The following is a 19202-nucleotide window of genomic DNA, read 5'->3' as shown; positions in this document are numbered from 1 at the left end:
ACATAGAAATGCTCGGGTACCAACTTTCCAATCCCTCTAAAAACCCAGTTTTAGGAGTAGAAACCCACTGTACATACATTACATATGAAATTCTTACTTGCTAACTTCAAATGAGTCTATCCAGCTAAAAGCAATTCTTTTATTCAATTCTTCTTTACTACTTACTAGACTCCTCCAAACTGAAATTTCAACTTTTTTCATTTTCTACAACTCTTCCTAGTTAACTGCGAAAATAAAGCCATTGGACTTAAGCTTCCACATCCCTTATTTCTACCTCAAGACAGATCCTATATCAGCATTATCTAAACGGCACTGTCACAACAGTTAATAGATGTTCCTTGGGTTTGGAAAACAAAACGATTCCACTGTTAAATTAATTTGGAAAATACGGAATACTAATCACTCCCTTAGGCACATTTCCAGATAAAGGCACTAAGAATTCAAGCAATAATGAAATGAATTTTGTTTTATCCAGTTTTTCCCAGACCATTGAATACACTTTTTTATGAACACCTACTGACACCATTAGATGGTCACCATTTGAGTAATATCACTCTATTCCCATCTCCTGGTATCTACACTTTCTGTTTCTGTGAAAAATATCATCTATTTTCCAAGGTAAACCTGTGCTCACAGGTTTCTCCCTGCCCTCCTCATCTTATGTCTTGTTTTTTCTGGTGTTTTCTATGCAATGTCTGCAATGACTCCCACTATGAATCTTGTTCTAATCTTCTACTCCCAATGCTACTTGCTTAGAACAGAACTAATACCTTCAGACCTCAACCTCACTGAAGATGAAATAAAGACATTCTCAGAAAAAAAAAAAAAAACAGAATTCATTGCTAGCAGACCTATCCTACAAGAAATACTAAAGGAAGTTCTTCAGGCTGAAAGCAAGTGACCCAGAGGGTAATTCAAAGACAAAGAAAGACACACACAAACACTCCAGTAAAGGTAATTATGTAATTATAAAAAATAGTAAAAATAGTATTTCTTTCACTTTCTAAACTGTTTTAAAAAGCAATCACATAAAATAACATGTTATAATTATACTGTTGAAACTATAAAATGCAATATATTCACCATTAACAATACAAAGGATGTAGAAGCAAGATTCTACTGGAATAAGGAAATGACACCAGATGGTAACTTCAACCCACAGCAAACAAATAAAGAGAACTGAGAAATGGTAAATAAGAAGGCTAATATAACAAACTCTGTAGATATATACTTGGTTGCCTTTTTTCTTAGCTTCTTTGAAATAAAATTACAAATAGAAATAATTACAAACAGTGTATTGTTGGGTTTATAACATATATAGATGCAATATATATGACAGTAGCAGTACAAAAAGGGGGAAGAGGGAATAGAGCTATATAAGAGTAATGCATCTATATCTCACTAAAAATTAGGTTAATCTCAATCTGAAGTATATTCTGATAAGGTAAGATATATGGTAAGCCCTAGAGCAACCACTAAGAAAAATGTTTAAAATAGTGGAAAAAAAATTAAAGGAATTAAAATGTGACATTAGAAAATATGTACTTAATTCAAAAGAAAGCAGTAAAGAAAGAATAGGGGAACAACAACAAGAAAACATGAGACATATAAATAAAAAATAAAATGACAGATTGAATCTGTGTAACAGTAACAACAGTAAATGTGAATGGGTCAATTCAAAGATACAAATAGGTTGAAAGTAAAAGAATGGAAAAAGATATATCATGCAAACAGCAACCATAAGAAAGCTGAAATGGATATACTAATATTAGACAAAAACAACATCAAAGCAAACCAAAAGGGACTTCCCTGGTGGCGCAGTGGTTGAGAATCTGCCTGCCGATGCAGGGGACACAGGTTTGAGCCCTGGTTTGGGAAGATCCCACACGCCACGGAGCAACTAGGCCCGTGAGCCACAACTACTGAGCCTGCACGTCTGGAGCCTGTGCTCCTCAACAAGAGAGGCCGCGATAGTGAGAGGCCCGTGCACCGCGATGAAGAGTGGCCCACGCACCGCGATGAAGAGTGGCCCCCACTTGCCGCAACTACAGAAAGCCCTCGCACAGAAACGAAGACCCAACACAGCCAAAAATTAATTAATTAATTAATTTTAAAAAAACAAAAGTGTTACTAGAGATAAAGAGAGACAATTTTAATGATAAAAGGGTCAATTCATCAGGAAGATAAAACCATTATAAACATACATACACCTAACAGAGCCCCAAAATACATGAAACAACAACTAACAGAAACAAAGGGAGAACTAGATAATTCAACAACAGTTGGAGAATTTAATACTTCACTTTTGATAACAAACAGAACAATTAGGTAGAAGATCAGCAAAAAATAAAAGACTTAATCAACATTATAAACCAACTAGATCTAACAAACACCTATAGAACACTCAGCCCAATAACAGCAAAGTACATATTATTCTCAAGTGCACATGGAACAATCTCCAGGACAGACTATATGCAGGGCCATAAAATAAGCCTCAATAAATTTAAAAGGAATGAAATCACACAAAGTATGTTCTCCAATTACAATGGAGTAAAATTAGAAATCATTAACAGAAAGAATTCTGGTAAATTCACAAACACATGGAAATTAAACAACACACTCCTAAATAACCAGTGGGTCCAGAATAAATCACAAGGGAAATAAGGACATATTTTGAGATGAATGAATATGAACACATGCCAAAACTTATGAATGTAGCTAAAGCAGTGGTTAGAGGGAAATTTATAGCTATCAATCTCTATATTAAAAAAGAAGAAATATCTCAATCTAATAACCTAAAGTTCCACCTCAAGACTCTGGAAAAAGAGCAAGCTAAACTCAAAGCAAGTAGAAGAGAATAAATTATGAGGATTAGAGCAAAAACTAATGAAATAGCAAACAAAAAAAAAACAGACAACAAAATCATAAATTGGTTCCTTGAAAAGATGAACAAAATTGACAAACCTCTACCTCAACTAACAAAAGGGGGAAAAAAGAGAGCGAGAGAAAGAGAAGATAATAATTACTAAAATCAGGAACAAAACAGGGTCATTATTACCAACCTGCAAAAACAAAAAGAAATATAATGAAATATTATGAACTGCATGCCAACTAATTAGTTAATTTAGATGAAATGGACAACTTCCTAGAAAGATGCAAACTCCTACATTAACTCAAAAAGAAATAGAAATACAAGTAGACCTATAACAAATAATGAGACTGAATTGGTAATTTTAAAACTACCCACAAAAAAAGCTCAGGCAAAGATGGCTTCACTGCTAAATTCTAACATTTAAAAAACACCAACCTTCAGAAACTCTTCCAAAAAATAGAAGAGGAGGGAGCACTTCCCAACTCATTCCACGAGGCCAGCATAACTCTGATTCCAAAGCCAGACAAAGATACCACAAGAAAAAAAAAATTACAGATCAATATCTCTTATAAATACAGGTACAAAAATAGTTTTTAAAAAATACCACTTAACTGAATCTAGAAATATATAAAAAGGATCATACTCCATGATCAAGAAGGATTTACACCAGGAATTCAAGGTTGATTTAACATCTGAAAATCAATTAATGCAAAACGCCGTATCAACAGAATAAAGGACAAAACCCACATGATCATCTCAATAGATGCAGGAAAAGCATTTGATAAAATCCAACACGCCTTCATGATCAAAACATTCAAAAAACCATGAATAAACAGGAACACACTCAATCTGATAAAAGACATCTATGAAAAACCCACAGCTAACATCAGACTTAATGGTGAAAGGAATGCTTCCCCCCCTAAGATCAGGAACAAGACAAAATGTCTCCTCTCGCCACATCCATTCAACATTGCACTGAAGGTTCTAGCCAAGGCAATTAGGCAAGAAAAATAAAATAAAAAGCACCCAAGTTGGAAAGGTAAAACTCTATCTGCAGATGAGATGACCTTGTGTACAGAAAACCCTAAGAAATTCTCTGAAACTCTATTAAAACTAATAAACAAATTTGGCAAGGTTGCAAGAAACAAGATAAATATAGAAAAAATGCATTTCTAAACACAGGCAATAAACAACTTGAAAATAAAATTAAGAAAACAATACCATTTACAACAGCATTAAAAAGGATAAAATATTTTAGTGAGATTTTAACGAAAGAAACTTGTACTTGAAAACTACAAAACATTTTTGAAAAAAATTAAAGATGACATAAATAAAAGGAAAGACATCTCATGTTCAGGGATTGAAAGACTAAATATTCCCAAAGTGATCTACAGATTTAGCACAATGCCTATCACAATCCCAGTTGGCTTCTTTGCTCAAATTGACAAGCTGATCCTAAAATTCATATGGAAATTCAAGGGACCAGAATAGCCAAAACAATCTTACATAGGAACAAAATTGGAAGACACAAACTTCCTAATTTCAAAACTTACTACAAAGCTACAGTAATAAAGATACTGCAGTCCTGGATTAAGCACAAAAAAATTAATCAAATCTGAATGAGAATCCAGAAATATATCCTCACATTTACAGTCAATTGATTTCACAAAGTGTGCCAAGATAATTCAATGGGGAAAGAATAGTTTTTTTCCAACAAATGGTGCTGAGACAACTTGATATCCACGTGCAAAATAATGAATTTGTACCCCTTCCGCAAACCATATTCAAAAACTAACTCAAAATGAATTAAAGACCTAAATGTTAGAGCTAAAACCATAAAACTCTTAGACGAAAACAGAGGAAAATCTTTGTGAACGTGAATTTAGCAATGGTTTCTTAAATATGATGCCAAATTGCATTGGGTATTTTTGTCATAGGATCTGTATCAGTAAACACAAACTATAGGCTATCTTTATAATTTTCCATCACAATATAAACAAAACATCAATCAGACATGCACATTTTAAATGTAAACATCAAGTAGGATGTTTTCTATACATATATTACCTGATCAATTCCCCTTCCTTTGCACTGAAGAATGATGACTTCAAGAAGTTTGGCTGCATGACATTCTGCATCTTCTCCTGCATCTCCACATAGTACCTGCAGTAATTAAAATTTCACTCAGCAGTAAATAGCAATTGCAAAAAATTTAATCAAGTCTACATGAAGTAAATATCACATAAAAATTCAGCCACTAGAATCTCAGCGTTCCTTGCATCATAAGTTTACCTTGCCAACCCAAAGAAGGAAGTTCAAAATGAAGTTCATCTATCTACTTTATCTACTCTGATTCCTTATAAGGTGTAATAATTCACTTATTTAACTTTGGATTAATAAAATAGGCTATATGAGTTAACTGTCTAGACAAATGAAGCTTCCCTTTAGGGAATGCATCAAAACAGTAAAATACAATGAAATCAAAAGAAAACAAAATAACCTTCTCCTTAAACAATTAAATAAACCCTGTGTTTTTCTGTTCCTTTTGAATTCTTGTCTATATGCACCCATTTTTTCATAATGAAACCATAAATTTAATATTACACACCTTTTAATTTCCTCATTTGGACTTCATAATTTGAAGTACTTTCCATAGACATTATAACCATTTAGGACTATACAGTATTACAGAAGATGAGTATAACAAAGCCTACCAGCCTGTTCCCCTAATGTCAATTCTGTATTTTCACTGATATGAACAATTATACAGTGCACATGTTCATACACCAAATACAGCAGCCTTATAATAAGGTTTCCAGAAGAGAGATTTATAGAGTAGAGGCATGCTTATATTAGAAATAAAGAAATATGGAAAAATTAATAAGGGTTCAAACACAAGACATAAGAAAAAGAACAGACTTAACCCAGAGAATAAAAGTAAGATAGAAATTAGGACTATAAACAAAAAGAGGTAAAACAAAGAGAAATCAAAAATAGATTCATTAAAAAAAAGACTTAATGAAGTAGACTTCTGCCAAAATTATTTTTAAAAAGCAAAGAAAGCAAAATTTTAAAACATTATGAAAGACATAAATACAGATAAAGGAAAGATTAAAAATGAGAATACTATGAAGAATATTATATTCCTTATATATTTGAAAACTTAGATGAACTGGATAATTTCCTGGACAAATACAATTTAAGAAAACTGAATTTAAAAGATATTCCAGATAAAGATGACAGATTGAACATCCCATTCAATTTTATCCCTTCCCGAAGGCCATTAAAATAAAGGTAAAGATATTTTAGAGGCATATATCCACAAAGACAGAGAAAAAGAAAAAACAGACAGCTATAAAATTGTAGAAGCTGGAAAACAGATGGATCAGTGAGCTGAAACATAAGCAGGTAGCTAGCAAAACCAAGAACCAACCCTATTTACATAAACTTAAAATTCTACCTCTAGAGCAGTGTTTCTAGATCTAGATTCTAAACATGTGGGCTCTGGAACCAGAATGCCTTGGTCTAAATCCTAGCTCTACCATTTATGAGCTGTGTTTTTAGAAAAGCTACTGGGTGGGCCAAAAAGTGCCTTCAGTTTTTTAAGTAAAAATAAAAGACACATTTTTCATTTTCACCAAGAACTTTACTGAACAACATATTCACCCTTTTGTTCCACTACCTTCTGCCATTTTTCAGGCAACCTCATAATTCCATCTTCCCAAAACTTTTTATCTTTTTGAGCCAAGAACTATTCCAGGTGCCTTTTACAGTTTTCCAGGGAATTGAAATTTTTTCCATTAAGAGATTTTGTAAATACCAAAATAAATGGAAATCCAAAGGTACAAAGTCTGGTGAATACAGCAGATGAATTGGAACTTCCCAGCCAAGCTGTAACAGTTTTTGCCGAGTCATCAAAGAAACATGTGCTCTTGCGTTATCCTGATGGAAGATTATGTGTTTTCTGTTGACTAATTCTGGACGCTTTTCATTGAGGGCTGCTTTCAGTTGGTCTAACTGGGAGCAGTGCTTGTTGCAATTAATGATTTGGTTTTCTGGAAGGAGCTCATAATAGAGCAGGGGTCCCCAAAACCCAGGCCGCGGACCAGTAGCGGTCCACTGGTCCCATCGCTCCCCATCGCTCGCATTACCGCCTGAACTCCGCCTCCTGTCAGATCAGTGGTGGCATTAGATTCTCATAGGAGCGTGAACCCTACTGTGAACTGTGCATGCAAGGGATCTAGGTTGCATGCTCCTTATGAGAATCTAATGCCTGATAATCTGAGGTGAAGCTGAGGCGGTGATGCTAGCTCTGGGGAGCAGCTGCAAATACAGATTATCATTAGCAGATAGGTTTGCCCACACAGAGACCATAATAAATCAGTTGCTTGCAGACTCATATCAAAACCTTATCAGTGAGCGGCAAGTGAAAACAAGCTCAGGGCTCCCACTGATTCTGCATTATGGTAAGTTGTATAATTATTTCATTATCAATTACAATGTAATAATAATAGAAATAAAGTGCACAATAAATATAATGCGCTTGAATCATCCCAAAACCATTCCCCCACCCCGCCCCCGGTCCGTGGAAAAACTGTCTTCCATGAAACCGGTCCCTGGTGCCAAAAATGTTGGGGACAGCTGTAATAGAGGACTCCCTTCCAATCCCACCATATATACAACATCACCTCCCTTGGATGAAGACCAGCCTTTGGTGCCGTTGGTAGTGGTTCATTTTGCTTGCCCCACGATCTCTTCCGTTCCACATTGTTGTACAGTATGCACTTTTCATTGCCCATCACAATTTGTTTTAAAAACAGAACGTTTTCATTACGTTTCAGTAGAGAATCGCATGTAGAAATATGGTCAAGAAGGTTTTTTTCACTTAACTTACGTGGAACCCAAACATCAAAGCAATTCACATAACCAAGCTAGTGCAAATGATTTTCAACGCTTGATTTGGATATTTTGAGTATGTCGGCTATTTCCCACGTGGTATAACGTTGATTGTTCTCAATTATTGTTTCGATTTGATCGTTATCAACTTCAACTGGTCTACCTGACTGTGGTGCATCGGCCAGCAAGAAATCTCCTGCACGGAACTTCGCAAACCACTTTTGACACGTTTGGCCAGTCACAGCACCTTCTCCAAACACCGCACAAATCTTTTTGTGCATTTCAGTTGCGTTTTTACCTTTCTTGAAATAATAAAGTTTAATATGCCAAAAATGTTGTTTTTTTTCCATCTTCAATATTAAAATGGCTACACAAAAATTCACCAATTTTGATAAGTCTTTTTTTAAACTCACGGTGATATGACAGCTGTCACATACAATCTAACAAAATTGTTTCAAATGAAGTTAAAGACAACTAAATGCTACTAGAGCCATCTTACGGAAAAAACCGAACGCACCTTTTGGCCCACCCAATATTTAACCTCTGTACCTTAGTCCCCATCTGTAAAAAGGAATACAGTAATATACTTATGTCATAGGATTATATGATACAGAAAGAAAAAAATCAGCCCCTTCTCCCCAAATTGCATTTACTTGGTTTCTTTGTTTGCTGGTTCTGTTGGTTTGAGGTTTTGTCCCAAAAGGACAAAAGGAAGAGAAACAAAATATAGTACAGTAGCTTAAAAAATGGGCTCTGGAGCCAGATTACCAGGATTCAAATCCGGCTCCAACACATAACAGCTATGTGACTAGGTCAGTTTTCTAAACCTCAGCACAATGCAAAATGCCTGTCTCCTCTTTGACAAAAGGTGATATAATGTTGTAAAGATTAAATAAATTCATGTGTATAAAGTGCTTAGGAAATACCAGTGTACAGTAAGAGTTCAATAATAAGACCAGAAATACGAAATATATTTAACTACTCAACAAGTAGAAGGACATCACTGTGAATGTCACTTTTACTATATCTGCTATAATACAGAGCAACTGTGAGTTATAAAGGACCATGTAGGATTGTTATGTTTTCTACCTTTGCTTTCTCTTCCCCTTTCCCTCACTAGCAGCTGTCTCTATAACTTGGGAGAAAACTGAAGACAGCCAGGTGATTACGACTTAACAAGCTGGGTTATTACAGAGCTATATGAGTCTTCAAAAATCGTGATTCTACCCCTGCTGTTTACATGTGATGAAACTTAGTGACTTCCCAAAATCTCCCAGGCTCTTTATAACTGAACTGAGACCTCCATCAGATAAACTGATTATCAGTTCAGAGCTTTTAACAGAGTCTGGTACACATCTCTTCTAAGGAGGAAAATAGGTTGTACACTAGCTATCTTACTCCCAACTCCAAGGCCAAACTTAGGTTTCTGGCTATTTGAGCTTTCTAAAATCTGCCATCTCTATGCAATACAGTTTTATATTTATGTATATATTGATACATATATTCACCTAAAAGAGGAGGAAAGCATTACTCATCAATGATTACCAGATATAACCAAGAGGGCCAAATCTAACTTGTGACAAAGAGAACATAGTAGACAATCATGTTTGTGCATAAATACAACAGTAACCATTATGTGGCTTACCAATTATCCTGTATTGAGCTAAATGATGCTGTTTTTCCAACTATTCCAATTTTTTGTCTTATGTTATTTATGTTCAAATTACCTATATCTAGTGTCTTCTAATATATACATTCAATTAAAAGAAAAATCAATAATTGACAAACTGTGTGGTATTTTTCTAGCACTCTTTTTTAATCAAGGAGCAAGTCTGCATTTTTGAAAGAAAAAACACAAAGAAAATTATTTACCTAAGCATTATAAAGTACACAGCTATAAAAGTAGCAAACATTCTTAAGTATAACACACAATATGAAATTTTCAGATTATAATTCCAAACTCCATTTGAAAATACAAAATATAAATATATGTTGATGAGAGCAATATAGAACTAAATGTATAAGAAACAAATTGAGAGAGTACCTGAAGTGAAATACAACATTAGTAAGTAAACATTAGTAAGTAAACCATTAGTAAGAATCACTATGACAAATGATTAGGACATGCTTACCTTTCTACACATTGTAAAAAGTATTTCTAAATGCTTTGGATTTGATAGTAAAGTATTTGTATCTATTGTCACATAATTATGCAGAAGAGGCATCATGTCTGGAAAAAAATTCAAAATCCCAGTGAGACTTGAGTAAGAGAAGTAGAAATAAATTATTACCACTGAAAGCATACTTCTGTAGCACCCACACATTACTATCTTCCCTTGCAACCACAAAATGCTAGAAATGAAAGTGTTAAATCCACCTTTTTTATAAGTGAGGAAAATGTGGATCAGAAAGACTAAAATGCTCATCATTTATTATAGTGATTGTTATTAATTTTCTTTTTTTCCATAGCACTCATCACCATCTGACATACTGTATATTTGCTTACTTGGCTGTGTGTTTCCTACCCTCTCCCTCCCCCCACTAGAATGGAAGTGTCAAAAGGGCAAGGGTTGTCTATTTTGTTCACTGATGTATTGCTGAGCTTAGAACAATACTTGGAATATAGTCTATATTCAGAAAATATTAATAAATATATGGATATATACTCTGACTGCAAAGTAATTCAAGATACAGTAGGCAATATGGTCTCCCTCCTACTACCTCTATTCCTAGGGCTGAAAAACACTCCTATGATAGCACCACCCTTTACTTGAAAATAATATCTATTTAGAGACAGAAAAGCAAAAATGTTACATGGTCAAAGTCATACCTGTAAAATATTCAAAACAATCCTGCTGAAAAATCTCATATAATATACCTAGAAGTTGCCACATTTGAGGAGAAATACCATGGCAGGTTAAACTATATGCCAGTGAAAGAATTTCTTCATAGAATTCTAGAAAGAAGAAAATCTCTAGTTAGAATCCCAGGAAATAGCAAAAATTAAACACAAAGACCACTCAGAAGAGGATTTAGGTTATACACTCACACATGTTTTATATCTAACGTACTTTTGAGCATCTGTTTCTCAGCATTCACATCTTCAGCTACACCTATTTGCCACCTCCCGTTTCTTACCAAGATCTGCCCCCTACTCAATAAGACAAGCCAAAGATTTGTTTTTACTAAACTTACTTATAATACTGAAAAATTATATTTTTTATATTTTGTAATATAGAAAGTATAGTTTATATATATATGTATAAAACTATATTAGAAATGGATACAAGAAGGAACAGATTATTGTATGTGGCTGCTACACAGGATTTTAAATTTACAAATAATTAATGTTCTTCAGAGAGCTTAATTAATCTAGGTGAAAATATCTGTCTGTCTCACATATTTTTACAAACTATATACTGGACAGTATTTCGTCAATTTACAAAGCTTGTAAAATTTGTACAGTATTTCTTAATTTACCTCAAGACAATTATACTCAAAGTAGAAGAGTCCAAAGGGAATGTTCTTGCATTTGTACACATATTTATTATTATTACCCTCACTCAAAAGCAAATTATATCTAAACATACAATCAGAAAACACAAACCTCAATACAAAAATTTCAAATAATTCCTACCACGTCACTGAATAAAAAAGTCTAACTTCAAAGTTTTTTATTTTTTTCCCTTCTTAATAAAAGGAACTAATATTCATCCTGGAAGTTTGAATAAAGTTTTTTTTCTGTAACATTATTTAAAACAATACATTCAAAAGCTAGTAATACAGATATATGCCTTACCAAAAGCAAAATAAGATGGAAATCACAGATACTGGGAAATAATTTCTTATGTAAGACAATCACTTGAAATACAACCAATTGTCTGAATATAAAATTTCTGAGAGTTCTGTTCAGGAAAGCAAATGCCTCTTCCTAAAGTGAAGCCTAAAAGATAGAAATATTTCCTTTCACATTCGTGACAGCTACGGCATGTGTGCATTACCTGGCTACTCAGATGCTCAAGACCAGGACTCTGAATCTTGAGGGAGAAACTAGAAGGCACAAAGCTGTTCCAGTTTTGGGGGGCAGCAGGTGGGGGGGACAGGGTCTGTGTTGGAGTCTGGACTATGGTAGCAGCCTAGGACCCAGTGTTGACAAAGGCAGCACTGGCCTTCTAAGCAGACCACTTTTATGGCAGAATCCTGGCTGGCTCTGGCCAACTCCAGCCTTCCCACTGCTTTGGTGTGCTATGACTATCCTTCCGCTAAATTCCATTTCTGCTCAAATTGACCACAAGTTTTTTCATTTATTCTCAACCAAGAAGACTGACTATTAGGGTAGGATGGTTTTACTAACTTTGACTTACTGCATAAGATAGAACAGTTAAATCAGTAACAGCTAAGCCTGGCTTCTAATAATAAATCAACTTCATGAGTAAATTAGCAATGAAAACAGGCAAAGGAGGGAGGGAGAAGTGGGACAATGGAAAGAGACTGGACCATGGACATAACACGGTCAGACTGCTGTGGCGGGGGTCCTGGATTAACAGATTCAGCCCATGACATCTTCCAGAACAAGTTTGGTTGTTGTTTTTTTTTATCTGAGATCTTGCATAGCCAAGTATTGGTTCAAAAAAGGGCCACTAACATTATGTGCATCACAGCTGAAAACATAAGAGAGATCAGCTATCACCCTGGGACTAGGGATGAGATTAGAGGATACAGGCAGCTGAAACCATGGCTTTCTCCTCTGCCCACCGCACCCAAGAAATAGGCCCCTTTCCTTTTTTTAACATCTTTATGTTGTAATTGCTCAAATTAAATATTTGGTGTAGGCAGATTACAGAAGGTTGGTATAAACTACTTTGCTTTATTTTACAGCTTTTTCCTCAAGATTACTTTACTTTAAATTTAAATGGAGATTACATCCTTGTAACTTATTTTATACCTAGTAATCTGTATCTCTTAATCCCCTTCACCTGAAATAAATAAGTTACAAGCATGTAATGCACAGCACAGGGAATACAGTCAATATTTTATAACTTTGTATGTAGCATATTCTATAAAAATATCAAATTACTACATTGTAATCCTGAAACTAATATAATATTGTACATCAATTAAAAAAATTCACATTTGAAGTCCTCAAAAAAATTTTTTTTAATGGAGAATTTTCAGTTACAATCTCTTCCATGAATAAGGACATAAGTGAATATACTCTTTTTGAGTGTATCAGAATCTCTGGAATTATGGTCCAGGAATCTTCATTTTAACTAGATCCTCAGGGATTCTTATGCACATCGAAGTCTTAGAACTACTGCTTTATAGCAACTATTTCAAAAGTAAGGAGTACCCTCGGCAGGGTGCAGGATAATCCACTGAGATGGGAGAAGAATGTTATTAGAACACTTAGTGGATATATACATATATATTTATATTTAATCTCATGTTTTTACATTTCTATTTTTATGTATGTGAATGTAGTATAGTAACATGTATATTGCCTATAAATAGGTATTCAAATATTATTCACATATATTAGAAGTACATGCTCAATTTTTTACTAATGCTGTGAATGATAACAAGTTTGGGGACAACTGCTCTTAGGCAGTAACATGCTTTTGTTCCATCTTTCTATCTATACACTATACAGGTTGCATTTCCCTCATGCCCACAAGATTTGGGGCTGGCATCTTCAAAATGCTTGGATACTATGAAAAAGTTGCCTCCTCTACAAATTCCAATCAGTGTATAACATCCAGCATTAGCTACTGATTCTACTCAGCAGTCAGGCACCACAACAGATAACAGAACAACAATTAATGCACACTTCTGATAGGATATATGTCTATCATTTCACATTTTTCAATCCCAGATTAAAGTAACCTCACCTGAACCTCATCCCAGTTCCTCCTTTCTAAAAAACTTTAAATTCTCTGTTCTTTAAAAACTCCAAGACCAAAAATTCTTAACTGGATATGTTAAGCTTACCTCTAAATGAAAATCTGGATGCCTATTATCAGAAAGTATATCTAAAAATTGAACAGAATGCAAGCCTCTCTTTCTCAAAACTGTCCATCTTGTTGAATTTGAAGGGCTAAAATGCATTTTTCATCAAATTTAAAAATAGTCCCAATTTACCTTTTTATTCTACCTTTGAACTTACCAATTACATGTTTCTGTAAAACAAGATCAATGATCCGTAGACAGATATTCTCTAACTGCTGAGTAACCTAAAGACAAATTTTAAACATTTAGTTTAAAATTCATCATAACTCTTAATTTAATCTATAAATTTAATATCATCCCAATAAAAATACCAACAGGACTTTTCTGAGAAGAGAAATTGAGAATTCTAAACTTCATGTGAAAAATTAAACATGCAAGAATAACCAGGAAATTCTGAAAAGTAGACTAATGATAGAAGTGGCAGTTAAATTCATAATAAAAATACAAATTAAATTACTTCCTTATCTCATATTTTACACCAAAATTAATTCCTAATATATCTAGGATTTCAATGTGAAGACTTAAGCCATAAAAATACTAAGCATCTGTTCCAGATTTCTAATTCTGCTCTTCATACATTAAGTATTTGTACACGTGTAAATATTCCTTTTAAGGAAATCCTGTTTTCAAAGTTTGCTTTTAGTAAGTCAAAGTTCAAAATCATAAGACTGGTAGTCAGGAGACCAAGATTCCAGTCCTTGTTTTGCCTCTAGTTACCTATGACCTTGGTAAAGCCATTTAGCTGAAGGCTTTAAGTTTTTTCATCTGTAGGTTAAGGAAGCTGGATTTGATTAGTGCATCTCAATTTTAACCCATGCCTCCCTTGATAATCACAGTAAGGTCACATGCTCCTTTAACTTTACTTGAAATTCAAAATAAAATTAATATCAAGAACTTAAAAATTAAAACAAAAAGATAAAGTGCTGTTTTGTCTTCAAACTCATCCCGCTGCTCATTCTACTCCTGCCCATCCTCCATACACACACATTTGGGAAAACTTGACAAGGCGATGTCTAAGTTCTCTTCAAATTTAAAATATAAGTTCTACATATAAGGTGAAAGAATAATCCTTAAGTAGACACGTAACTTAACTTGGAAATCTCACTTTTACCGATAGGCCCACACTGTTTCAACAAGGACACAACAATACAATAATGAATACGGAAATAAAAATTCACGCTAAGCCTTTTAGGCAAAGGAAGCCCTGCCCAGGAGAAGAAAACTGAACCATTTTTAAGAACCTGGTAAGTGTCCATTGGTATGTGATAAACACAGGATAAGTCAACAGCCACAGGGTTTAACAATGCTATTTAAAGAACCAGCACCTGCTTCCTAAGTCCCACTGTACAAAATGAGAGCTGCCATCATTGCCAAACAAGTCAACCGTGCTCACAGAAGTAATGAACACAAATCTAATTTGAGTTAAGTAGAGGCTATATAATATATAATACTTGGGCAAGAGAGCAGCAGGTTTTAGGTAGGGATTAACTGACATATTATCAGGATATATCAATTGACTGCAACCCCAAATCTACAACTTACTAGCTTTGTGAACATGATTCAGGCTCTTGATACTACCTGAACCTTGTTTTCCACTTCTGCAAAAGGACACTACCATTACCTCCTCTACGGCAGGGTGACATAGTAACATTCTGTCAGCTAACGGATATGAGAGCACTTAACAAATGTTTGCACAAATTCTTATCCCAATATTGTTCTGGAACTCAGTTTAGGAAAGATGATGTTTTAAGCTCTTCTTCCCTTCCATTCTCAGACATTTGTTACATCAGCATTTTGTTCCATTATTTAAAATTTGCCACCGTGACTGCATGGCAGTCTCTCTCTGCCAAGAAGACCAGACTATGGATTCCAAAAAGTAGGGCTCATGTCTTATTCAATTTGATATCCCCCCAAACCTAGCCTGGCACATACCAGATGTGATGAACTGAACTAAGCTTAGCACAAAGAGATATACTATATACTTTAAAACCACATGTAATATTTCCCTTCAATCATTTTAACACTTTTCTTTAAAATTTGAGGGTAATTTTTAAAATCCAGCAACATAAATAGCAATTTAAAGGTTAAGACTTAAAAATTCATCACCAGTGATCATATAAATTTCAGTTACTATAATGACATAATAAAACACAAAGAAATCCTACCTCTTTATGATCTTCTACAACTGTCAAGATAGTATCAATGGTATGTAAAATTCCCATAGCCATTACGGTTTTGTCTTCGACTTCCTCGTATTCATCACTTTGAAGAACTTTGCCAAATATCTCAGCCTGTGAAAATAGCAAACACATTCAACAATTAGTACTGCTATACCCGCCCTTCTCTATAAGTTAGCAAAAGGGCAGTGTCGGGCTTCCCTGGTGGTGTAGTGGTTAAGAATCCACCTGCCAATGCAGGGGACACGGGTTCGAGCCCTGGTCCAGGAAGACCCCACCTGCCGCGAAGCAACTAAGCCCGTGCGCCACAACTACTGAGCCCGAGCTCTAGAGCCCCAGAGCCACAACTACTGAGTCCCGTGTGCCACAACTACTGAAGCCCGCGCACCTAGAGCCCATGCTCCGCAACAAGAGAAGCCACTGCAATGAGAAGCCCGTGCACTGCAATGAAGAGTAGACCCCACTCGCTGCAGCTAGAGAAAGCCCGCACGCAGCAATGAAGACCCAACACAGCCAAAAATAAATAATAAATAAATAAATACATAAATTCTTTAAAAAAAAACGGCAGTGTCACACATCCAAATGTCAGCATTGCTCAAACTTTAAGATATGCACTTTGCCAAGTGAATCAATGATAGAATCTGTCATGTTTTAAACATAGCCATTTTTCCCTTATCTAGTCACTAAAGTGGAATATATATTAGCTATTATAATCAGATAGCAAATAATTAACTTCTGGTTGTCATTAAATAAATAAATCCAAAATCCAGGAAAACTGAAAAGTATATATAGAAATTATTAACTGTCAGAATTATTAGAGCAAATATTTTTATATTAGCATTTCAATTACATGTAAACTGAACTCCAGATTTTGGAGTTAAATTGATTTAGATTATTCAAAGCCTTTATACCAACTAACATAAAACTTTGCCCAGTCTTACCAAGTGTTGAGTCATATCAACAGCAATTGAGGCTACCTCTTGACTGTATTCACATATCATCTTCTGGATAACATTAGTAACATCATCATTTTCTGTCTCTCTAACAATGTGCAACAGCTCCTGCATAATAGGCCTCACGTGTGGCTTCATATATTCCTTAGCTAATGCAATAAAAAACAAACTCAGTAAAAAAAAATTAGCCATTGACAAGTGGTGAAGGAAAGTAACTTGGTCACAAGGTAAATAACACAGGGTAATAGGTTCTAGATAACATATTTGCTTCACAGTGAGTAAGTTACAAAGCTGTACCAAAATAATGTTCACCAATGTATCAATTTTCCCATGAGTAACATAGGGATAATCAGTTCAGCACAGTAAAGAACTGTCCTGCCCAAAATGCCAATAGTACCCACTGAGAAATTCTAATTACACATGTGCTCTGTCATCAGCACGACTTACCAAACATGAATATGCCATCAAGATACAAGTATAAAAAATCATGTACATAAAGACTATGCCCAACACTGATGTGCCTGTTCCCTCCCCCACTCCATCTCTCACCACCCTTCTCCCCACATGTGCTTATGTAATACTGTCCTTCCATTGCAACATTGTTGAATAGAGGTAAAGGTGCACGTTCTTCATAAAGCCCAATTTACTTTCAAAGGTTTATTTGAATTTTGAACAGAACATTCTTCTAAACAAACAAATGAGATATGTGTTATCACTCACTAGAAATGCTACTTGCTACTTTCAGAACTAGCAGAATCATAGAATCCTAGAGTTAAAAGGAATCTTAAAGCCATCCAGTCCAATCCCCCTAAATTTAAACATACGGCATCTAAGTCTTGACAGATCATGTGCCTTGCCCAGGTCTACATGGCAAGGTAGTAGCACAATCAAAACTAGACCCCCAGGTCTCTTGATTCCCCATCTACTAATCATCAACTTCTTTTCTAATCTAAAATTTTTCTGGAAACCACAGTCAATAGACACTCCTGAAAGTGGCAAGAATAAACTCCTATAAAATTCTGAGGGGGCAAAAGCTCAAAAATCCAAACCCTGAACCTTAAGACTTAGGGACTCATCTTTGTTAGGGAAGGAAGTGAACAAAACTCCTTGAGAAGACCATGTCAAAAAAATAAATTAAATACACCCTCTAAAAGGTGTGTTTTTATTTTAAATTTTTTAAATTTAAAAATTTTGTCTTTACCTTGTGTCTGGTTAGAAATTAATGACTGAAGAGCAAGGGCAGCTTCAACCTTGACAGGCATCTCCTTATCTTCAATCAGGCTCTTCTTTGCTAGATCAACTGCATTTCTTAGGTTGAGCTCATTATGAAATTTCAAAGAACTGAATGCATGAAGTACCCAACAGGACTATGTTATAAGGAAAAAGTTAGTAGGAAACTATTAGGATTATGGCATTACGTAATAATGTCACACATATAAGAACTTCTTACTAAGTAAAATATCATTAATTCTACCAAGTGCTATTTGTTTATTTATTTGTTTTTGGAAAGAAGCATATTAGCCTTAGTGGCTAACTTCTGGATTTCCCAGACTTCTTATAATAAAGGCAGTTTTATTACTTCTAAATTACCTTTATGCAATATCATTATTCACAGGAAAAAGAAAACAGCCAAATTTAAGTGTCTCTGAAAAAAGAAATCCTGTCAATGCTTTTAATAAATATTATGATTCATAACTTATTTATTATTTATATGCAAAAGCACTATGAACCAAACAATGCTGATATTCATTTACTGGTCTTCACAACAAATGAATGAAATATTATTTTCCCTTACACTAACTGGCTTAACAAACTTGATTTTTTCACTCACACAAGACACGAAGAAATTTAACTTTGCATAAATTACCAAAGTTTAAACTATTAGACCACAGAATCACATTATTTTTTAAAATTCTCTATGTGCAGAAAACACAACTGACAGTAATTAATTTGAATGGCTAAAGACTTAACAAGAGAAATACAATTCACAGAGTCTGCAGAAATAACAGCCTACTTACAAAAATACTTGTGTGCCCTCCACATCGCTAATCTACATTCACACAAATATTTCCTTAGTGACTATTATCTTCTGTTTATAAAATGCTTTAGAGTGTACAAGGCATTTTAACATATATTGGTTTTAGCAAGACATTTTGTTGGGTTGATACAGTTATAAAAATAAGTACTAGGCTCTTAAATTAAAGTTCTATTTTTATTTCTCCATAAAATATATTATTTCTATAAATAATATACACTTAGAACACAAATAAATTTACATGGATTATTATTTTCTCCATT

At 34.5% G+C, this 19202-nt stretch overlaps 1 protein-coding gene across 1 annotated transcript in view; it reads right to left on the bottom strand.

The window, feature by feature from the left end:
- Window positions 1-19202, bottom strand: part of IPO8 (importin 8) — a 68344-nt gene that overhangs the window by 18660 nt on the left and 30482 nt on the right. The window contains exons 14-20 of the mRNA XM_061206717.1: window positions 18106-18271; window positions 16893-17053; window positions 15940-16065; window positions 13932-13998; window positions 10599-10724; window positions 9901-9998; window positions 4940-5035 (exon numbers count right to left, since the gene is read on the bottom strand). Of these exons, the coding sequence (XP_061062700.1) occupies window positions 4940-5035; window positions 9901-9998; window positions 10599-10724; window positions 13932-13998; window positions 15940-16065; window positions 16893-17053; window positions 18106-18271 (840 nt within the window). The remainder of the gene's footprint in view (window positions 1-4939; window positions 5036-9900; window positions 9999-10598; window positions 10725-13931; window positions 13999-15939; window positions 16066-16892; window positions 17054-18105; window positions 18272-19202) is intronic.

The sequence above is a fragment of the Eubalaena glacialis genome, chromosome 11 (assembly GCF_028564815.1).
Source record: "Eubalaena glacialis isolate mEubGla1 chromosome 11, mEubGla1.1.hap2.+ XY, whole genome shotgun sequence".
NCBI classification, from domain to species: domain Eukaryota; kingdom Metazoa; phylum Chordata; class Mammalia; order Artiodactyla; family Balaenidae; genus Eubalaena; species Eubalaena glacialis.
The sequence above is the reverse complement of the archived record's forward strand: the minus strand, read 5'-3'. Positions and strand labels throughout refer to the sequence as shown.